Genomic DNA, 13361 nt, shown 5'->3' on the forward strand with positions numbered 1-13361 from the left:
GGGGGGGGGTTGGGGCATTTTGGGGGTGAATCGGGGCATTTTGGGGGGGAATTGGGGCATTTTGGGGGGGAATCGGGGCATTTTGGGGGTGAATCGGGGCATTTTGGGGTGAATCGGGGCGTTTGGAGACGTTCCCGGCTCTCCCACAGGGGATCCCGCTGCCCTTCCACACCCCCACGGAGCCAATGGCAGGTGAGCCCCGGTGCCTCTGCTTTTTGTCCCTAAATCCCCATTTTTGTCCCCAAACTCCTTTTCACCCCCGAGCCCCCATTTTGGATCCCAAATCTCCCTTTTAGGCCCTAAACTCCCATCTTTATTGTCCCCGAGCCGCTTTTTCTCCCCTTTTTCCCTCCCTACATTTCCCTTTCCATCCCCCAAACCCTTTGTGTCCCCAAAACCCCCATTTTCCATCCCTAAATTTCCCCTCTTTTCCCAAAACCCCTCTTTTTCCCAAAACTCCTCTTTTTCCCCCAAAACTCCCTTTTCCCCCCAGAGCAGAGGATGGTGCTGGTGGCCTGTGGCCCCTTCACACCCTCGGACGGCGTCGCCTTCGAGCCCCTGAGTGACCTCCTGGAGGTCGTGGCCCGCGACCGCCCCGACGTTTGTATCCTGGTGAGGGGCACCCCAATTACTCCCTCGTTAACAGTGAATATTTAATTACCTTCATCGTTATTAACCCAGTCCTGCACCCCTCACCCTGACCCTGCAGCCTCGAAACGCTTGGGAGGCTCCAAACCCTTCAAAGTTCACATTAAAACCCCATTTCTGAACCCCAAAACATCCACTTTTTGCCCTGAAAGTGCCCAAACCTCCCATTTTTCACCTAAGAGTCCCCCAGATCCTCATTTCTCACCCCAAAATGACAGAAAAGCTCCGTTTTAAGAGCACATGCTGCCTTTGGAGTCAAATCCTGATTCCCTGCCTGGGCACGACGCATCCATTTCAGCAATTTCCCCTTCTGGGGCTCGTTTTGCCCTGAAATTTTGGGGCTGTGGGCTAAAATTGGGGGTTCATTAATGAGAATTATTAAAAACAATTAAAAATGAGCTTTTCTGGGGGGTGATTTAAGGTGGTTCTTCGCTGTTTTTCCCGTTTTCCCACAGCTTGGGCCGTTCCTGGACGCCAAACACGAGCAGGTGGAGGTGAGGAGGGCTCCCCCCAAATCCCCTCCATCCCTGTGGATTTGGGGCAGCATCAGATCCCAAAAAAAACCCCAAAAAATATGGGAATTGTGCCAATCCCGTTGTTTTCCCTCAATCCAGAGCTGCCAGCTCCTGGGCTCCTTCTCGGACGTGTTCCGGCTCTGCCTCAGGACGATCATCGAGGGCACGAGGAGGTGGGGACAGCAATGGCCTGGAATTCGTCATTCCCACGGGGAGTTTTTGCCCCAAAACGCCACTTTTCACCCCAAACGGGCTCAAATCTCTCATTTTCCTTCCCCCCAATCCCATTTTTCCCTCTTTTCCCCCCAGTGCTGGCTCCCAGCTCGTCCTGGTGCCGTCGCTCCGGGACGTCGCCCACGATTTCGTGTATCCGCAGCCGCCCTTCCCCTTCCCGGACCTGCCCAAGGAGGACAGAGCGGTACCGACCCCAGAATTCCACTTTTCCCCCCAAAAATGAGTTCCCAGGAGATCCCTCCACATCCTGGCAAAGCCCAGCTGAGATTTGGGGTGAAATCCCCCTTTTTCCCCCCCCCCGGCAGCGATTTCCTGCTGCAGCTTCCCAGGGGACAAAGGATTTGGGATTGGAAGTCCAGAGCTCCCACTGCCCCTCCAGGCCCATTTTGGGTTCGAATTTCCTCATTTAATGATTCTTTATCCCTCAGGAGCAGATTTGATGCTCCTGCAGAAAATCCAGCTCGGCCCTGTGGATTTTGGGGAACATTTTGGGGGTTTAAGGAAAACTTGTTGGGATTGGGGCAGTTCAGGGCTCATTTAGGGCATTTCAGAGTGGGTTTGTGGCATTTTGGGGCAGATTTAGGGCATTCCAGGGCAAGTTTGGGGTGGGGTTGGGGCATTTTGGGGCTCTCCAGGGGTGTCCTGGATGTCCAGCCCCGTGTCCGTGTGTCCAGCGCGTGCTCCTGGTGCCCGAGCCCTGCACCCTGGACATCGACGGCGTCGTCTTCGGCCTCACCTCCACTGACCTCCTCTTCCACATGGGGGCTGAGGAGATCAGCAGGTGCCTCTTTTTGACCTTTTTCCCCCTTTTTTGGACCTTTTTCCCCCATTTCTTTAACCTTTTCCCCCTTTTCTTTAATCTCCCCCCTTTTTTTAGCATTTTCTCTCCCCCTTTTCTCCCCCCTTCTCTCTCTTCCCTTCCCCCCTTTAGCCCCTCTTCCTGCCCTGTTTTCCCCTTCTGTTTCCCTTTTCCCCCGTTTCTTTTTTCCCATTTCCTCCCTTTTCTCACCCCTTTCCCTCCCCTCTGTCCCGCAGCTCCTCCGGGATCTCCGACCGCTTCACGCGGATCCTGCGGCACATCCTGACCCAGCGGAGGTGAGGGCAGGGCCCGGACTGGGCTGGTTTGGGGCCAAACGAGGAAAATCCTGTTCCCTCCTCACCACCTGCCCCTTTAGAGTCGCCTTTTAACCTTAAAAACGCCCATTTTGGGGTCGGGAACCCTCTGACCCTGGAGCGTTTCCACACTGTCCATCCCAGGGCGGGTCCGTGGCAGATTCCCCGGCACTCTGGCACAGCCACACCCCCTGAAACAGCTCTTTCCTCCCCAAAACGGCTCCTTCCTCCCCAAAACACTGCCCGTGCAGTTTCTACCCCCTGTACCCGCCCTCCGAGGAGCTCAACGTGGACTACGAGAACTTGTCGGCCTTCGCGGCGCTGCTGGTGACCCCCGACGTCCTCGTCACCCCCTCCGAGCTCCGCTTCTTCATCAAGGTCAGCGGGGACCCCAAACCCCCCGGGGCGGGCACAGCCCGCAATTCCAGCGGGAATAAAGCACGGGAAGGGCCGGGATGGGGCTGGAGGGTCCCAGTCCCGCTGTGGCCGTGGGGTCCCCTCCGTCCCTGTGACCGCTGACCCCTCTGTCCCCCCCAGGATGTCCTGGGCTGCATCTGCATCAACCCCGGGCGCCTGACCAAGGGCCAGGCCGGGGGCACCTACGGGCGGCTGCTGCTGCGGAGGGACCGTCCTGGTGACCATCCTGGTGACCATCGTGGTGACCAGCCTGGGGACCGTCCAGGTGACCGTCCTGGTGACCATCCTGGTGACCATCCTGGGGAGAACCCCAGGGCCGACCCCCGGAGCAGCCCCTGCGTGGCCGCCCAGGTCGTGAGGATCTGAGTCCCCAGCTCCGCCTGTTCCCCACCCACGGCTCATGAAAACTCCTGGGATTTTGGTTAAAATGCCCGGAATTCTGGTTAAAAACCCCCAAAATCGTTTGGCGCACGGAGGAATTTCCCCAGTGGGGTTCACCCATGGAAAAGGGAATTCGGGAAGGGGAATCCGGGTGTGGGATCCTCCCTGTCCCGGCGTCACCCCTCGCCTTCGGTGGCCTCGTTAGGGGACTCGGACTTTAATTAGTCCAAAACCAATTAATTACGGATTCCTGGCAGGGCTGCGCCACTGCTTCCTGGGAAAAACCAACTCCGGGTCTGGCTTTGACCCTTTTCCCTCCCTTTTTGCCTCAAATTTATGGTGATGAAGCTGAAAATTAATTAAAAGGTTTTGTTACTCACGGTGTCATTTCCTAAGGGGAAAAGGTGAATCCAAGGGGGGGATTTTGGGGTAAAACCAGGAAAAATTGGGGCTGGGGAGGGAGATTTCCCTCACGACTCTGGTGAGCGGCTGGGCTTTTCCCAAAAATCCCCACTTTCTCCCCATGGAGCAGCCAGGAAGTGCCGTGGTCACCTCTGACTGTCACATCCCGGTTCCTCCTCTGCTCTTTGCCCAATTCCAGCACTTTTCACCCCGAATAAAATACAGTTTTTCCAGCATCCATAAAATCTTCCCGATTTTGTTTTCCCTCCTATTTCCAGCTTTATTTCCATTTTTTGCACCTGCGGGGGAGGGGACCAAACCCCCATTTTCTCCCAGTTTTCTCCTTGGACTCTCCTCTGCCAGCCTCGGGTTCCCTTGGAAAAACACCGATTTTGGTTAACACCGCAGCGGGATGAGCCAGGGCCGCGTCCTGGGGCGATTTTGGGAATTCCAGCTCCCCCCACAGCGGCCAGTCCGCTCAACCGCATCCCTAATTCGGGATTTAATTCGGGAATCCCGAGGATTTTAGGGCGGGGGCAGGAACCCCCGCCACGAGTCCCGCTGGGATTTTTTCCGGCTTTCTTCCCACTCCCCCGGGGCGCTTTTCCCGCGGCCCATCCCGGGGAGCGGCCGAGGAAGCTCCGGGAATTCCCGGGAAGGGAAGCGAGGCCGGGGTGGGGCCTGGAGCGGCGCCGGAGCGGCCGCGGGCGCGCCGGGATCCCGATCCCGATCCCGGCCCCGATCCCGATCCTGGCCCCGATCGCGGGGATCTCCCGGGCCCGCAGGTGACAGCGCCGGGAACCCGGGAGGCGGCGGGGGAAGGGGGAGCTCGGGATCCCGGGATGCTGCGGGGAGGGCGGGCAGAGCTCTCCCTGCGGCCCCGGCCGCGCTCGCGTCGCTGCCGCATCCGCGATTCAAAGGGAAAGGGGGCGATTCCTTCCTTTTATCCGGGGAAAAAAGAGCGGCTCCTTCCCCCGCTGCCCCCCCCCTCCGCTTCCCTGCTTAATTAAACCAGAGCTTAATTGGAGCCCTCCCCGGCTCCGCCCGCTCCCGGCGTAAACCAGCGGCGGAGCCTCGGAATGGTCCCGGGAGCCCTGGGATTGCTCCTGGATCCCCGGAACAGCCCCGGAATGGTCCCGGAATAGCCCCCGGAGCCCTGGAACAGCCCCGGAATGGTCCCGGGAGCTCTGGAATAGCCCCTGGATCCCCGAGCAGCCCCGGGATCGCCCCTGGAGCAGCCGCCGGAGCCCCGGAGCGGCCGCGGGACAGAGGCCGGATCCCGGATCCCGGCGCTTTCCGGGCGTTTTTCCCGGCAAACGGGAGAATCCGTGGATTTCCGAGCCCCCCTTCTAAGGAGCGTCCCGGGAGCCCGAGCGGACTCCGGCCCCGTGCCCGAGCTGCGCCCGCTCCCAGCCCGGCTCCTGCGCCACATCCCGGGAATTCCCGGGCGGGGCCCGGCCGCGCGGAGCTGCTACTGTTTTTCCTGGGTTTTTTGGCTTTTCCGTGGATTTCCTGGCCGCCCCTCGGGCCGGGTTTGTCACCGGGGACACCGGGAGGGGTCGGGGAGTGGCCGAGGCCGAGATTTCCCTGCCCTGAGCCGGCGCTTCCTCATCCTCCGGCTTCCCTCTGGATTCTCCCGACCGCCGAGCGTCTTTCCCCGAAATCGGCGTTTTCCTGGGAAAAGGGGCCGGTCCCGGGGTCCCCTGGCATGGAATTGTCACCGACCCGCTGCCCCCGCTCCGGATTCTCCGCTGGATTCTCGAGGTGGGGCAGGACGGGGGGAATTCGTTCCCCGTTTTAACCCATTTTAACCAATTCCAGCTTTTCCCGTGCCCAGAGCGCTGTCGGACGGGTCCTGACGCCGCTCCCAGCATCCCCATTCCCTAAAAAAACCCCGCAGCCTTCATCCCAAAGAGTTGTTCTTCCTCCTCCCCGCTCCTGCAGCTCCGGCACCGCAGGGAAATGGGCTCATTTCCATCCTTTTTGGGAAAATCCATCCTCCGGAGCGATCCCAGGGCAGATCTTCTTCCCAGGGGCAAATTTTGAGGCGAGCTTTGAATTCGGGCACCAAAAAAAGGCTCCGAACGGGCCGGGAGGGGGAGGAATGGGAGGAACTGGGTGAGTTCCTGGCGGCTGCTCCTCCCTCGGGCCATTCCCGTGGGAAAAGGAGTTTAATTCCATCGCTGCATCCCCGCTTTTGGCAAAGGTGGATGGAATTGTTCGTGGAGACGCCGGGATGGGGAAGGGCTGCTCGGATGGAGCCAGAATTGCTGAAAATTGACCAAAATCCCCCAAATTTCTGTGTGGCAAAGCCCAAAATGCTGGACACGGGCAGAAAAGGAGGAAATTTTTTTTACGGAAAACAGGCAGGGAAAAGAACAAATTTTGAGGTCCTGAAGCTCAAGGGGCTGAAAATGGGCAGAAAAGGGAAAAAGAATTTCACATTGAGGTAGGAATTTCCAAAAACAGGTGGAAAAGGAACTGAATTTCCAGGCTGTGAGGCAGAAATTTCTGGCAAGAGGCAAAAAGATCCCAAACTTTTCCTGAGCCGGAGCCTGAATTGCCAAAAACCGGCGAGAAATTAAAACCTTGGATGCACTGAAGCCCAAAGTGCTGAAAAAGAAACAAAATTTTCCTGTACTGCGATGGAATCTGCCGAGGACGGGAGAAAAGAGCCCAAATTCCTTCCAATCCAAACCCTAAATGGCCAAAAACGGGTGGAAAAGGAACAGAATTGCCTCCCTTGAAGCCGGAATTGATGGAAACAGGGAAAAATTCCTCAAATTTTCCTCTGTGGGAATCGAATCCGCTGATTCAGGAGATTCCGTGGGGTCGGAGTCCTGGGAGCGTCTCCTGGAGCTCCTCCCGCTCGGATCCTGGGGAAAACATCCCCTTTTTCCCCCTTTTTCCCCCTTTTTCCCCATTTTCCTCGTTCCTGACTCTTCCTTCCGGAGTCACCTGGATTCTGCTGGATTTTTAGGGATGCCCGGAGCTGCCGGATGCTGGAAGCTCCCAGAAATGATTTATTCATCGGGGGTTTCCTTGGGGCTTTCCTCCTTTTCCAGCCCATTTTCCACCTGTTCCGGATCTCCCCCACAGGGAATGGGGAGCGCCATGGGTTTGCCCGGGAAAAAATCCCCCAAAATGCCTGGAAAAGGGGTTTTGGGGACGGAATTGCCCCCGTTGCCTGCGTTGCAACCCCCTTTTCCCAGGGATTTTGTTCTCCCCAGCACAAAGGGAACGGAGCTCCCGGAACATTCCCGGCCTTTGTCCCGGCCCAGCCGAGCGGGAGCGGCCGGGGGGAGGAATTGGGGTCAGGGAGGGCGATTTCGGGTGGGAACAGGGATGGCCAGGAGGGGAACGATCCCACGGCTCCGGGGTGCTCGTCCCCATCATCACCCTCAGCCTCACCTGGGAATTCACATTTTGGAGGCTTTTTTCTCTACAAATCCACCTTTTTTCCTAAAAATCCATCCTTTTTTCTTGCATCCCCATCTTTCTTCCCTAAAAAAATCCATCTTTTTCCCTACAAGCCCACTCTTTTCCCCTACAAATCCATCTTCTTCCCTACAAACCCTCTTCTTCCCTACCACCCCACTTTTTCCCCTACAATTTTGCCACGACCCCGGTGTTTTTCCGTGGCCGAGGGCCCCGCGCCGGCCCCGGTTCCAAAGGAAGATCCTTCCCCGGCTCCTCTCTGCGCCGTCAGCCCGGGGCCGCCCCCCGCCCGTCCCGTCCCGCGCTAATCCCGGGATTAGCGGCGCTGGATTCTGCACCGTCAGGATTTTCCTGCCCGGAGCCGCCGGGATGGGGCCGAGCGGCGGCCGGGCCCTGCCGGGGCCGCGCTCCCGGGGCTGATTCCCGGGATCGCCCCGGGATCCTCTTCCCTCTCGGCCTCGGGAGCGGCGCCGGCGCCAGCGCGGGTCTGTAGCGGGGTCTGTGCGGGATTTGGGGGAAAACGGGGGATAATTGGGGAGCATTCCCTAAAAACGGGGGATGATAAGGGAATATTCCCTAAAATTAGGGGGAAATAAAGGAGTATTCCCTAAGAACGGGATAACAAGGGAATATTCCCTAAATCAGGGGATAAGAGATAGGATTAGAGCACAGGGGCGGTTTTGGCCTCGGGAGCGGCTGCGGCGGCAGCGGGGCCAGGGCGGCTCCATGACGGGGTTTGTGGCACTGGGAAGGGGGAAAGGGGGAAAAGCAGGGAATTGCAAGGGAAAATTCCCTAAAAGCAGGGAATTGCAAGGGAACATTCTCTAAGAGCAGGGAATTGCAAGGGAACATTCCCTAAAAGCAGGGAATGCGAGGGTGACAGTGGGGATTAGAGGAGGTTTGGGCAGCGCTGAGGTGACGCCGGAGCGTTGAAGGGGAAATGGGATTTTCCATCCCTCGGGGCCTTGTTGTTGCTGTGTTTTTAAGGATAAATCCTCCCAGCTCCCCCGGGATTTTTCCGGGTCGAATTCCGGCCAGGAGAGGCCCCTCAGGGTGTCCCAGCCCGGGACAAACCCATCCCCAAATCCCTCTCGAACTGCTCTGTTCTTGCCGGCGGCGCTGGATTGGATCCGCCGACAGGGGACAGATGGAATTTTTTCCCTGAAAATTTGTGATAAGGGTGAAAAGCTCCAGAACGTCCCACTTGCTGATTTAACAGGGAGCGTTCCGGTGGCCCCAAACCTGTTCCATTCCTTTTGCCGTCCCACTGAGGCGTCTCCCAAGGCTGGACATGTTAATGGCACCAAAAATTCCCGGTTTTGCCTCATTTCTGCCCACAGCTGGAAAACCCGGCCCAGATCCGACGTCTGAACTCAGAGCTCACGGCTAAAACAGGGGAAACCCCAACTTCCTTCCCCCTCCGGCCGAAATCTCCGTTGGTTTCTGCTCCAGCTGGTGCTGGGTGGGGCCGGACAACGCGGGGCCGAGGGGAGACGGGGTCAGAATGAGAAAATCCCTTTTGGGCTGAAAACGCCTCTTCCCAGCACTCTGCTCTCCCGACCTCTACCTCCACACCCCGATTCCTCCCTACAAACGCAAATCCTTTGGACTCCCCTGCTTTTCCTGCCTCTTGCTGCCGAGGCCCCGAGCGCCTGGATTTCATTACCTGCTAGTTTGGGTATCGATAACGCGGCCAGCGGAGAGCGGGGGAGCGTCTGGAATTCATTTCCCGGCCCGTGCCGACGGCCAGGATGCTCCGTTGACGTGTCAGAACTCGGCTTTGAGCGTTTTTCCCCTTCTCTGTTGGTTTGCAGGTTGTCCTGAGGCCGGGAAGGCGCCGCCAGCTCGGACTGGGCTGCGTTGGCCGAGATGTCCACCAAGGTGCCGATCTACCTGAAGAGGGGCAGCCGGAAGGGCAAGAAGGAGAAGCTGCGGGACATCCTCTCCTCGGACATGATCAGCCCGCCCCTGGGCGACTTCCGCCACACGATCCACATCGGCAGCGGCGGCGAGAGCGACATGTTCGGGGACATCTCCTTCCTGCAGGGCAAGTTCCACCTGCTGCCCCGCAGCGAGAGCGGCTGCGGTGACGGCGGCGACCGCGACGGCTCCGAGGCGGCGGCGGCGCCGTTCGAGTTCTCGCGCACGGCCACGATCTCGGGTGGGGAGCCGGAGGCGGCCGCGGCGCCGTCGCCGCTGCTCAAAAACGCCATCTCGCTGCCGGCCCTCGGCGGCCCGCAGGCGCTGACCCTGCCCGCGGCCCAGGCGCCGCCCAAGCCCCCGCGGCTGCACCTGGACGAGGCCGCGGCCTCCCCTCCGCGGCCCTGCGGCCCCCGGCTCCCCGCGCCCGCCAACGGCGAGGCCGAGCCCTTCCTGTCGCACGCCGGCTCCCTGCTGTCCCTGCACGTGGACCTGGGGCCGTCCATCCTGGAGGACGTGCTGCAGGTCATGGACAGGCACCAGGCCGAGCGCGGCGGCGGCGCCCGGCCGGAGATCCTGACGTGAGGGCGGCCCCAGGGAGAGACACCGAGGAATGGATGGCGAGGGTGAGGGTGATGAGGATGATTTTGGGTGTTTTTCCAATGTGGCTCTCGAATCCCAGCTCGGACTCCCGCGTTTCCTCTGGCAGAGCCCGCGGTGCCGCCGCCGGGCGAGGGTTCAGCCCCGGGACCGAGCTCTCCCCGCCCTCCTCCAGCGCCGGAGCCGACCGCAGGCAACGCGACCCCGCCGCGTTCTCCGCGTCTGCGGGACCTGGCGGGATGAGCTCCCAAAGATTCCGGTCAGGAGGATTTTGGGGGACACTGGGGTTTGCTCTCCACGGGCGATGCTGGCGGCTCTGAACCCCCCGGATCGTCACGGTGGTGCCGCCTCAACTTCTGCTCCACTGAATCCTTTGGAAATCCCACAAATCGGGAAATCCCGAGCGGGAAATCTCTGCTGGGCTTTGTGTCTCTGTGGAGAAGCCAAAACTGCCCGTGGAGGAGCTCAAATATCCCCAATGGGGCTGCTGTTTTAGGAGCTCAACCCATGGAGGAGCCAAAAAACCCCTCTGGGGCCGAGCTGGAGCGGCAGAATCGGGGCTGGGGCTGGAAATCGTCAGCGAGGTGCAAAAACAACCAAAAATCCCAGCGGGAGGTGGAGGTGGATTCTGGCACCGGGGGGGACTCGTCGCCGTCGATCGCGGATTGTTTGGCCGGAAGGAGGGAACGCCGAGGGGAGTTCGGCTGGATTTTAGGGAATACGGACAAAGCCCCCTGGGAACGCCGCTGGTGCCGCGCTGGGGCCGGCCCCGGGCCGAGGAGGAGCCGGCGGGACTCGGGGATGGGGTGGGACCCCGCGGGGCCTCCTTTTCCACACTCTGCCCATTCACTCCAGCGTTTCGCCGATTTCTGGGAGTTTGAGCCCAGAACGAGGGCGGATCCCCCCGGGGCGGGGCCGCGGCCCCTCCTGACCCCGCTGTTGGTCCCGTTCCCTCCTCGGTGGTCGCGGTTCTGGGTCTCGCAGGGATCGCTGCCTAATGAGTCTAATTTAGATTATCTGACTAATGAGTCATTAGATTCTCGAGCTCGTGGCTCGTTAACGAACCCTTGTCCCGCCTCTTCCTTCCCCTCCCCCTCTGCGTCCGTAAACCTAAACCACTTTTGGTGAAAACACCAAGAATTTGGGGGGAAACCAATTTTCCAAGGTTTTCATCCGCAAAACAATTAAGAAACGGGGGTTAATTAGACTTGATCAGCCCCAGGTTGAATTTCTATTTGGTCCAACCCTTCCCTGCTCTAAACTCTCTCCCCCTGCAGTCCGTCCACTTTTTATTTATTTTGGGTTTTTTTCTCCCCAAACCAATTCCAGCGCCGGGACGGAGCCGTTTTAGAGCCTCGTTTGTGATTAATTAACCCCAGGGAGAGACTTTGATGGGAACGTGGCTCCGTGTCCCCTCCTGTCCCATGAACGCACCACAGCTGCTGCTCGGACAAACAACCTGAAGGGAAAACAGCCCGGAAGGGCTCATTTTGGGTGGGTTTCAGAGTGGTTTGGGGGGTTTCCAACATGGGGTGGGTTGGGACAACGTGGAGACACTTGTTTTCCTGGATTTCACCCCAATTTTCCTGGATTTCACCCCAATTTTCCTGGGTTTCACCTTAACTGGTGATTTAAAGATGGAGCTGTTTGTCCCCATCTCGGACCAGGAATTGCGAAAGCGTCGCTGCCGGAGCTGTTTCAAAATAACCAAAACCAGCCCAAATCCCCTTTTCTCCTCAGTTTTGTCCCTTTTCTCCCCCAGTTTTATCCCTTCCACAACTCAGGGCTGGATTTCGGGGCGTTCCAGCTGTAATTTGGGACCTCGTTCGCTCGCTTCTCTTCTCCCCCCACTCATCCCCCTTTGCTCCAGTCCTGGAAAAGCTCCTTTAATTTGCCAGATTTCGGGGGTTTTTTGCCATGAAAAGGTGATTTTCCTTTTCTCACCCCTCTCCTCCTCCCCCTCTTCCCTCCCTCCCCCACCTTTCAGAGCACACTTGCTATAAACCCCTGAAATTATCCCCAAAATTATCCCTGATGTTACTTTTATCCCTGAAATTAATTTTTCCACAATCTCATCTCCTTAGCTGCAAAGAACCAAATTCTTTAATTAATTTTTAACCATTAATAAATCATTTGGGATCCCTTTCCACAGGACTGGAGCCTCCTTCACTGGTCCCCTAATTAATCACTCCCCGGATTAATGATTTATGCAAACGACTGTTGCCAAAGCTGTTCATTTACTCCCGGTTCCGAGAACTTGAGTCATCCGGAGCAGCCGTGACTCAGCGCCCACTCCCCTCCTTCCCCCTCCCTTTTTGGGGACGTTTATTCTGGAATCAATCAAGGATGGAATCATTAATTAACCCCAGCAGGGGCACGGGGCTGGCAGCATTCCCACCTCCCTCCCAACTTCCTCGTTATCCCGGGATTTCCGGGCAGCGGATTAACGCCGCCCACGCTGGCGGTCAGTGTCTGACCCCTCCGGTGTGGCCGGAGCCGGGAACGGAGCCGTGGGATGAGCGCCAGGAACAGCCGGCACGGGATTATGAGGAGGAGGAGGAGGAGGAAGGGCAGGAGGAAGGTTTGACCAGGGGGTGACCTTGGGGAAAAAAGGCAAATTCACAGCAAACAGGGAAAAAACCACAGGTGGAATGTGGAAGTGAGGAGGAAAAAGAGAGAGGAATTCGCCTGGAAGTGAGGAACTCACCTGGAAGCTGACGTCAAACCACGCTCGCCAGGGGATCGGTGGGCGACCTCTGTCCTGGGGGATGATTTTTGGGATTCTTGGTTAATTTACGTTTGATAAAAAGGGAGAAGAGCTCAAAAATGGGAATTTTTGGCAGGAATTTTTTGGAGATGAAGAGGCTGGGGGTAAGAAGGGGGTTTGGTTGAAATCATAAACAGCCATAAGGAATCTGGGGAGATTTGGGATTTGAGAGATCCATCCTCACTTATCCCTAATTTCATTCTCTCCTGATCCTCCTTTATCCCTTATTTCATTCCCCCCAATTTACCCCTCATTTCCCCCCCAACCCTCACCCCTCTTTCCGTCCCCTCCTCCTCCCTTATCCCCCCAAACCTCCTCCATCCCTCCCCGCTGCCCTCACTCCCTTCCCCGTCTCCCTTTCCATTCTCCCTCTTCCCTTCTCACCCCTTTCCATGGGATCATCGAGGCTGGAAAAGACCTTTGGGATCATCAAGTCCAACCAGCGCCACCAGGGTCACCACTGAACCACGTTCACCGTGTGCCACATCCAGGCATTTTTTGAGATAATTCCAGGACAGTGACTCCACCACATCCCTGGCACGCCCGCGCCAGGGCGGGACAACCCTTTCCATAACGGAGTTTTCCTGAATAAACCTCCCCTCGTGCAACTTGAGGCTGTTTCCTCTTGTTTTATCCATCGAGAGAAGGGATCTCACCCCCAACCTCGCTCCAACCTCCTCCCAGGGGATTGCAGGGAGCGATGGGGTCTCCCAAACCTCCTTTTTCCCTTCTGTAATTTTCCTCCTTGGGGTGGATGACTCCCCACTTTCCCTTCATTTCCCCCTTACCCTCCCCCCTTGATCTCCTCCCATTTTGTCCCCCATCTCATCACTCATTCTCCCATCATTTTCCCCCTCAGTCTCCCCCCTCCATCTCCCCCTTTTTCTCCCCCCGTATCCCCCACCCTGCCTCTCCCCTTCATCCCC

At 58.1% G+C, this 13361-nt stretch overlaps 2 protein-coding genes and 2 long non-coding RNA genes across 6 annotated transcripts in view; 2 read left to right on the top strand and 2 right to left on the bottom strand.

The window, feature by feature from the left end:
* Nucleotides 1-3687, top strand: part of POLA2 (DNA polymerase alpha 2, accessory subunit) — an 11213-nt gene extending 7526 nt beyond the window's left edge. The window contains exons 10-18 of the mRNA XM_042020999.1: nucleotides 150-192; nucleotides 494-612; nucleotides 1104-1142; nucleotides 1263-1336; nucleotides 1473-1581; nucleotides 2072-2178; nucleotides 2433-2492; nucleotides 2762-2888; nucleotides 3048-3687. Of these exons, the coding sequence (XP_041876933.1) occupies nucleotides 150-192; nucleotides 494-612; nucleotides 1104-1142; nucleotides 1263-1336; nucleotides 1473-1581; nucleotides 2072-2178; nucleotides 2433-2492; nucleotides 2762-2888; nucleotides 3048-3293 (924 nt within the window). The 3' untranslated portion in view covers nucleotides 3294-3687. The remainder of the gene's footprint in view (nucleotides 1-149; nucleotides 193-493; nucleotides 613-1103; nucleotides 1143-1262; nucleotides 1337-1472; nucleotides 1582-2071; nucleotides 2179-2432; nucleotides 2493-2761; nucleotides 2889-3047) is intronic.
* A 372-nt stretch (nucleotides 3688-4059) lies between these two features.
* On the top strand, nucleotides 4060-10732 carry CDC42EP2 (CDC42 effector protein 2). Of its 3 annotated transcripts, none has more exons than XM_042021003.1 (2): nucleotides 4060-4495; nucleotides 8963-10732. In XM_042021003.1, exon 2 carries the CDS (start codon nucleotides 9018-9020, stop codon nucleotides 9651-9653), a length of 636 nt encoding a protein of 211 aa, XP_041876937.1. In that variant the 5' UTR covers nucleotides 4060-4495; nucleotides 8963-9017; the 3' UTR covers nucleotides 9654-10732. The 3 variants fall into 3 exon arrangements, with proteins under 3 accessions (XP_041876937.1, XP_041876938.1, XP_041876936.1); XM_042021004.1 differs by lacking the exon at nucleotides 4060-4495 and adding an exon at nucleotides 4511-6159; XM_042021002.1 differs by lacking the exon at nucleotides 4060-4495 and adding an exon at nucleotides 4511-5474.
* On the bottom strand, nucleotides 6045-8972 carry LOC121661146. The gene is made up of 2 exons (XR_006014847.1): nucleotides 8815-8972; nucleotides 6045-6323 (listed from the first exon to the last, which is right to left on the bottom strand). It is a non-coding gene; the product is annotated as an uncharacterized LOC121661146 (long non-coding RNA).
* A 1434-nt stretch (nucleotides 10733-12166) lies between the features above and the next one.
* LOC121661145 lies at nucleotides 12167-13240 on the bottom strand. Its single transcript, XR_006014846.1, has 3 exons — nucleotides 12820-13240; nucleotides 12376-12429; nucleotides 12167-12267 (listed from the first exon to the last, which is right to left on the bottom strand). It is a non-coding gene; the product is annotated as an uncharacterized LOC121661145 (long non-coding RNA).
* Nucleotides 13241-13361: the final 121 nt, after the last annotated feature.

Source organism: Corvus kubaryi, unplaced genomic scaffold, assembly GCF_017639235.1.
Source record: "Corvus kubaryi isolate FWS band 111438036 unplaced genomic scaffold, C.kubaryi_AGA036_p1.0 37070, whole genome shotgun sequence".
NCBI lineage: Eukaryota > Metazoa > Chordata > Aves > Passeriformes > Corvidae > Corvus > Corvus kubaryi.

Coding starts and splice junctions, on each gene's coding strand:
- CDC42EP2 (XM_042021003.1), top strand. CDS start 9,018: ATGTCCACCAAGGTGCCGATCTACCTGAAGAGGGGCAGCCGGAAGGGC.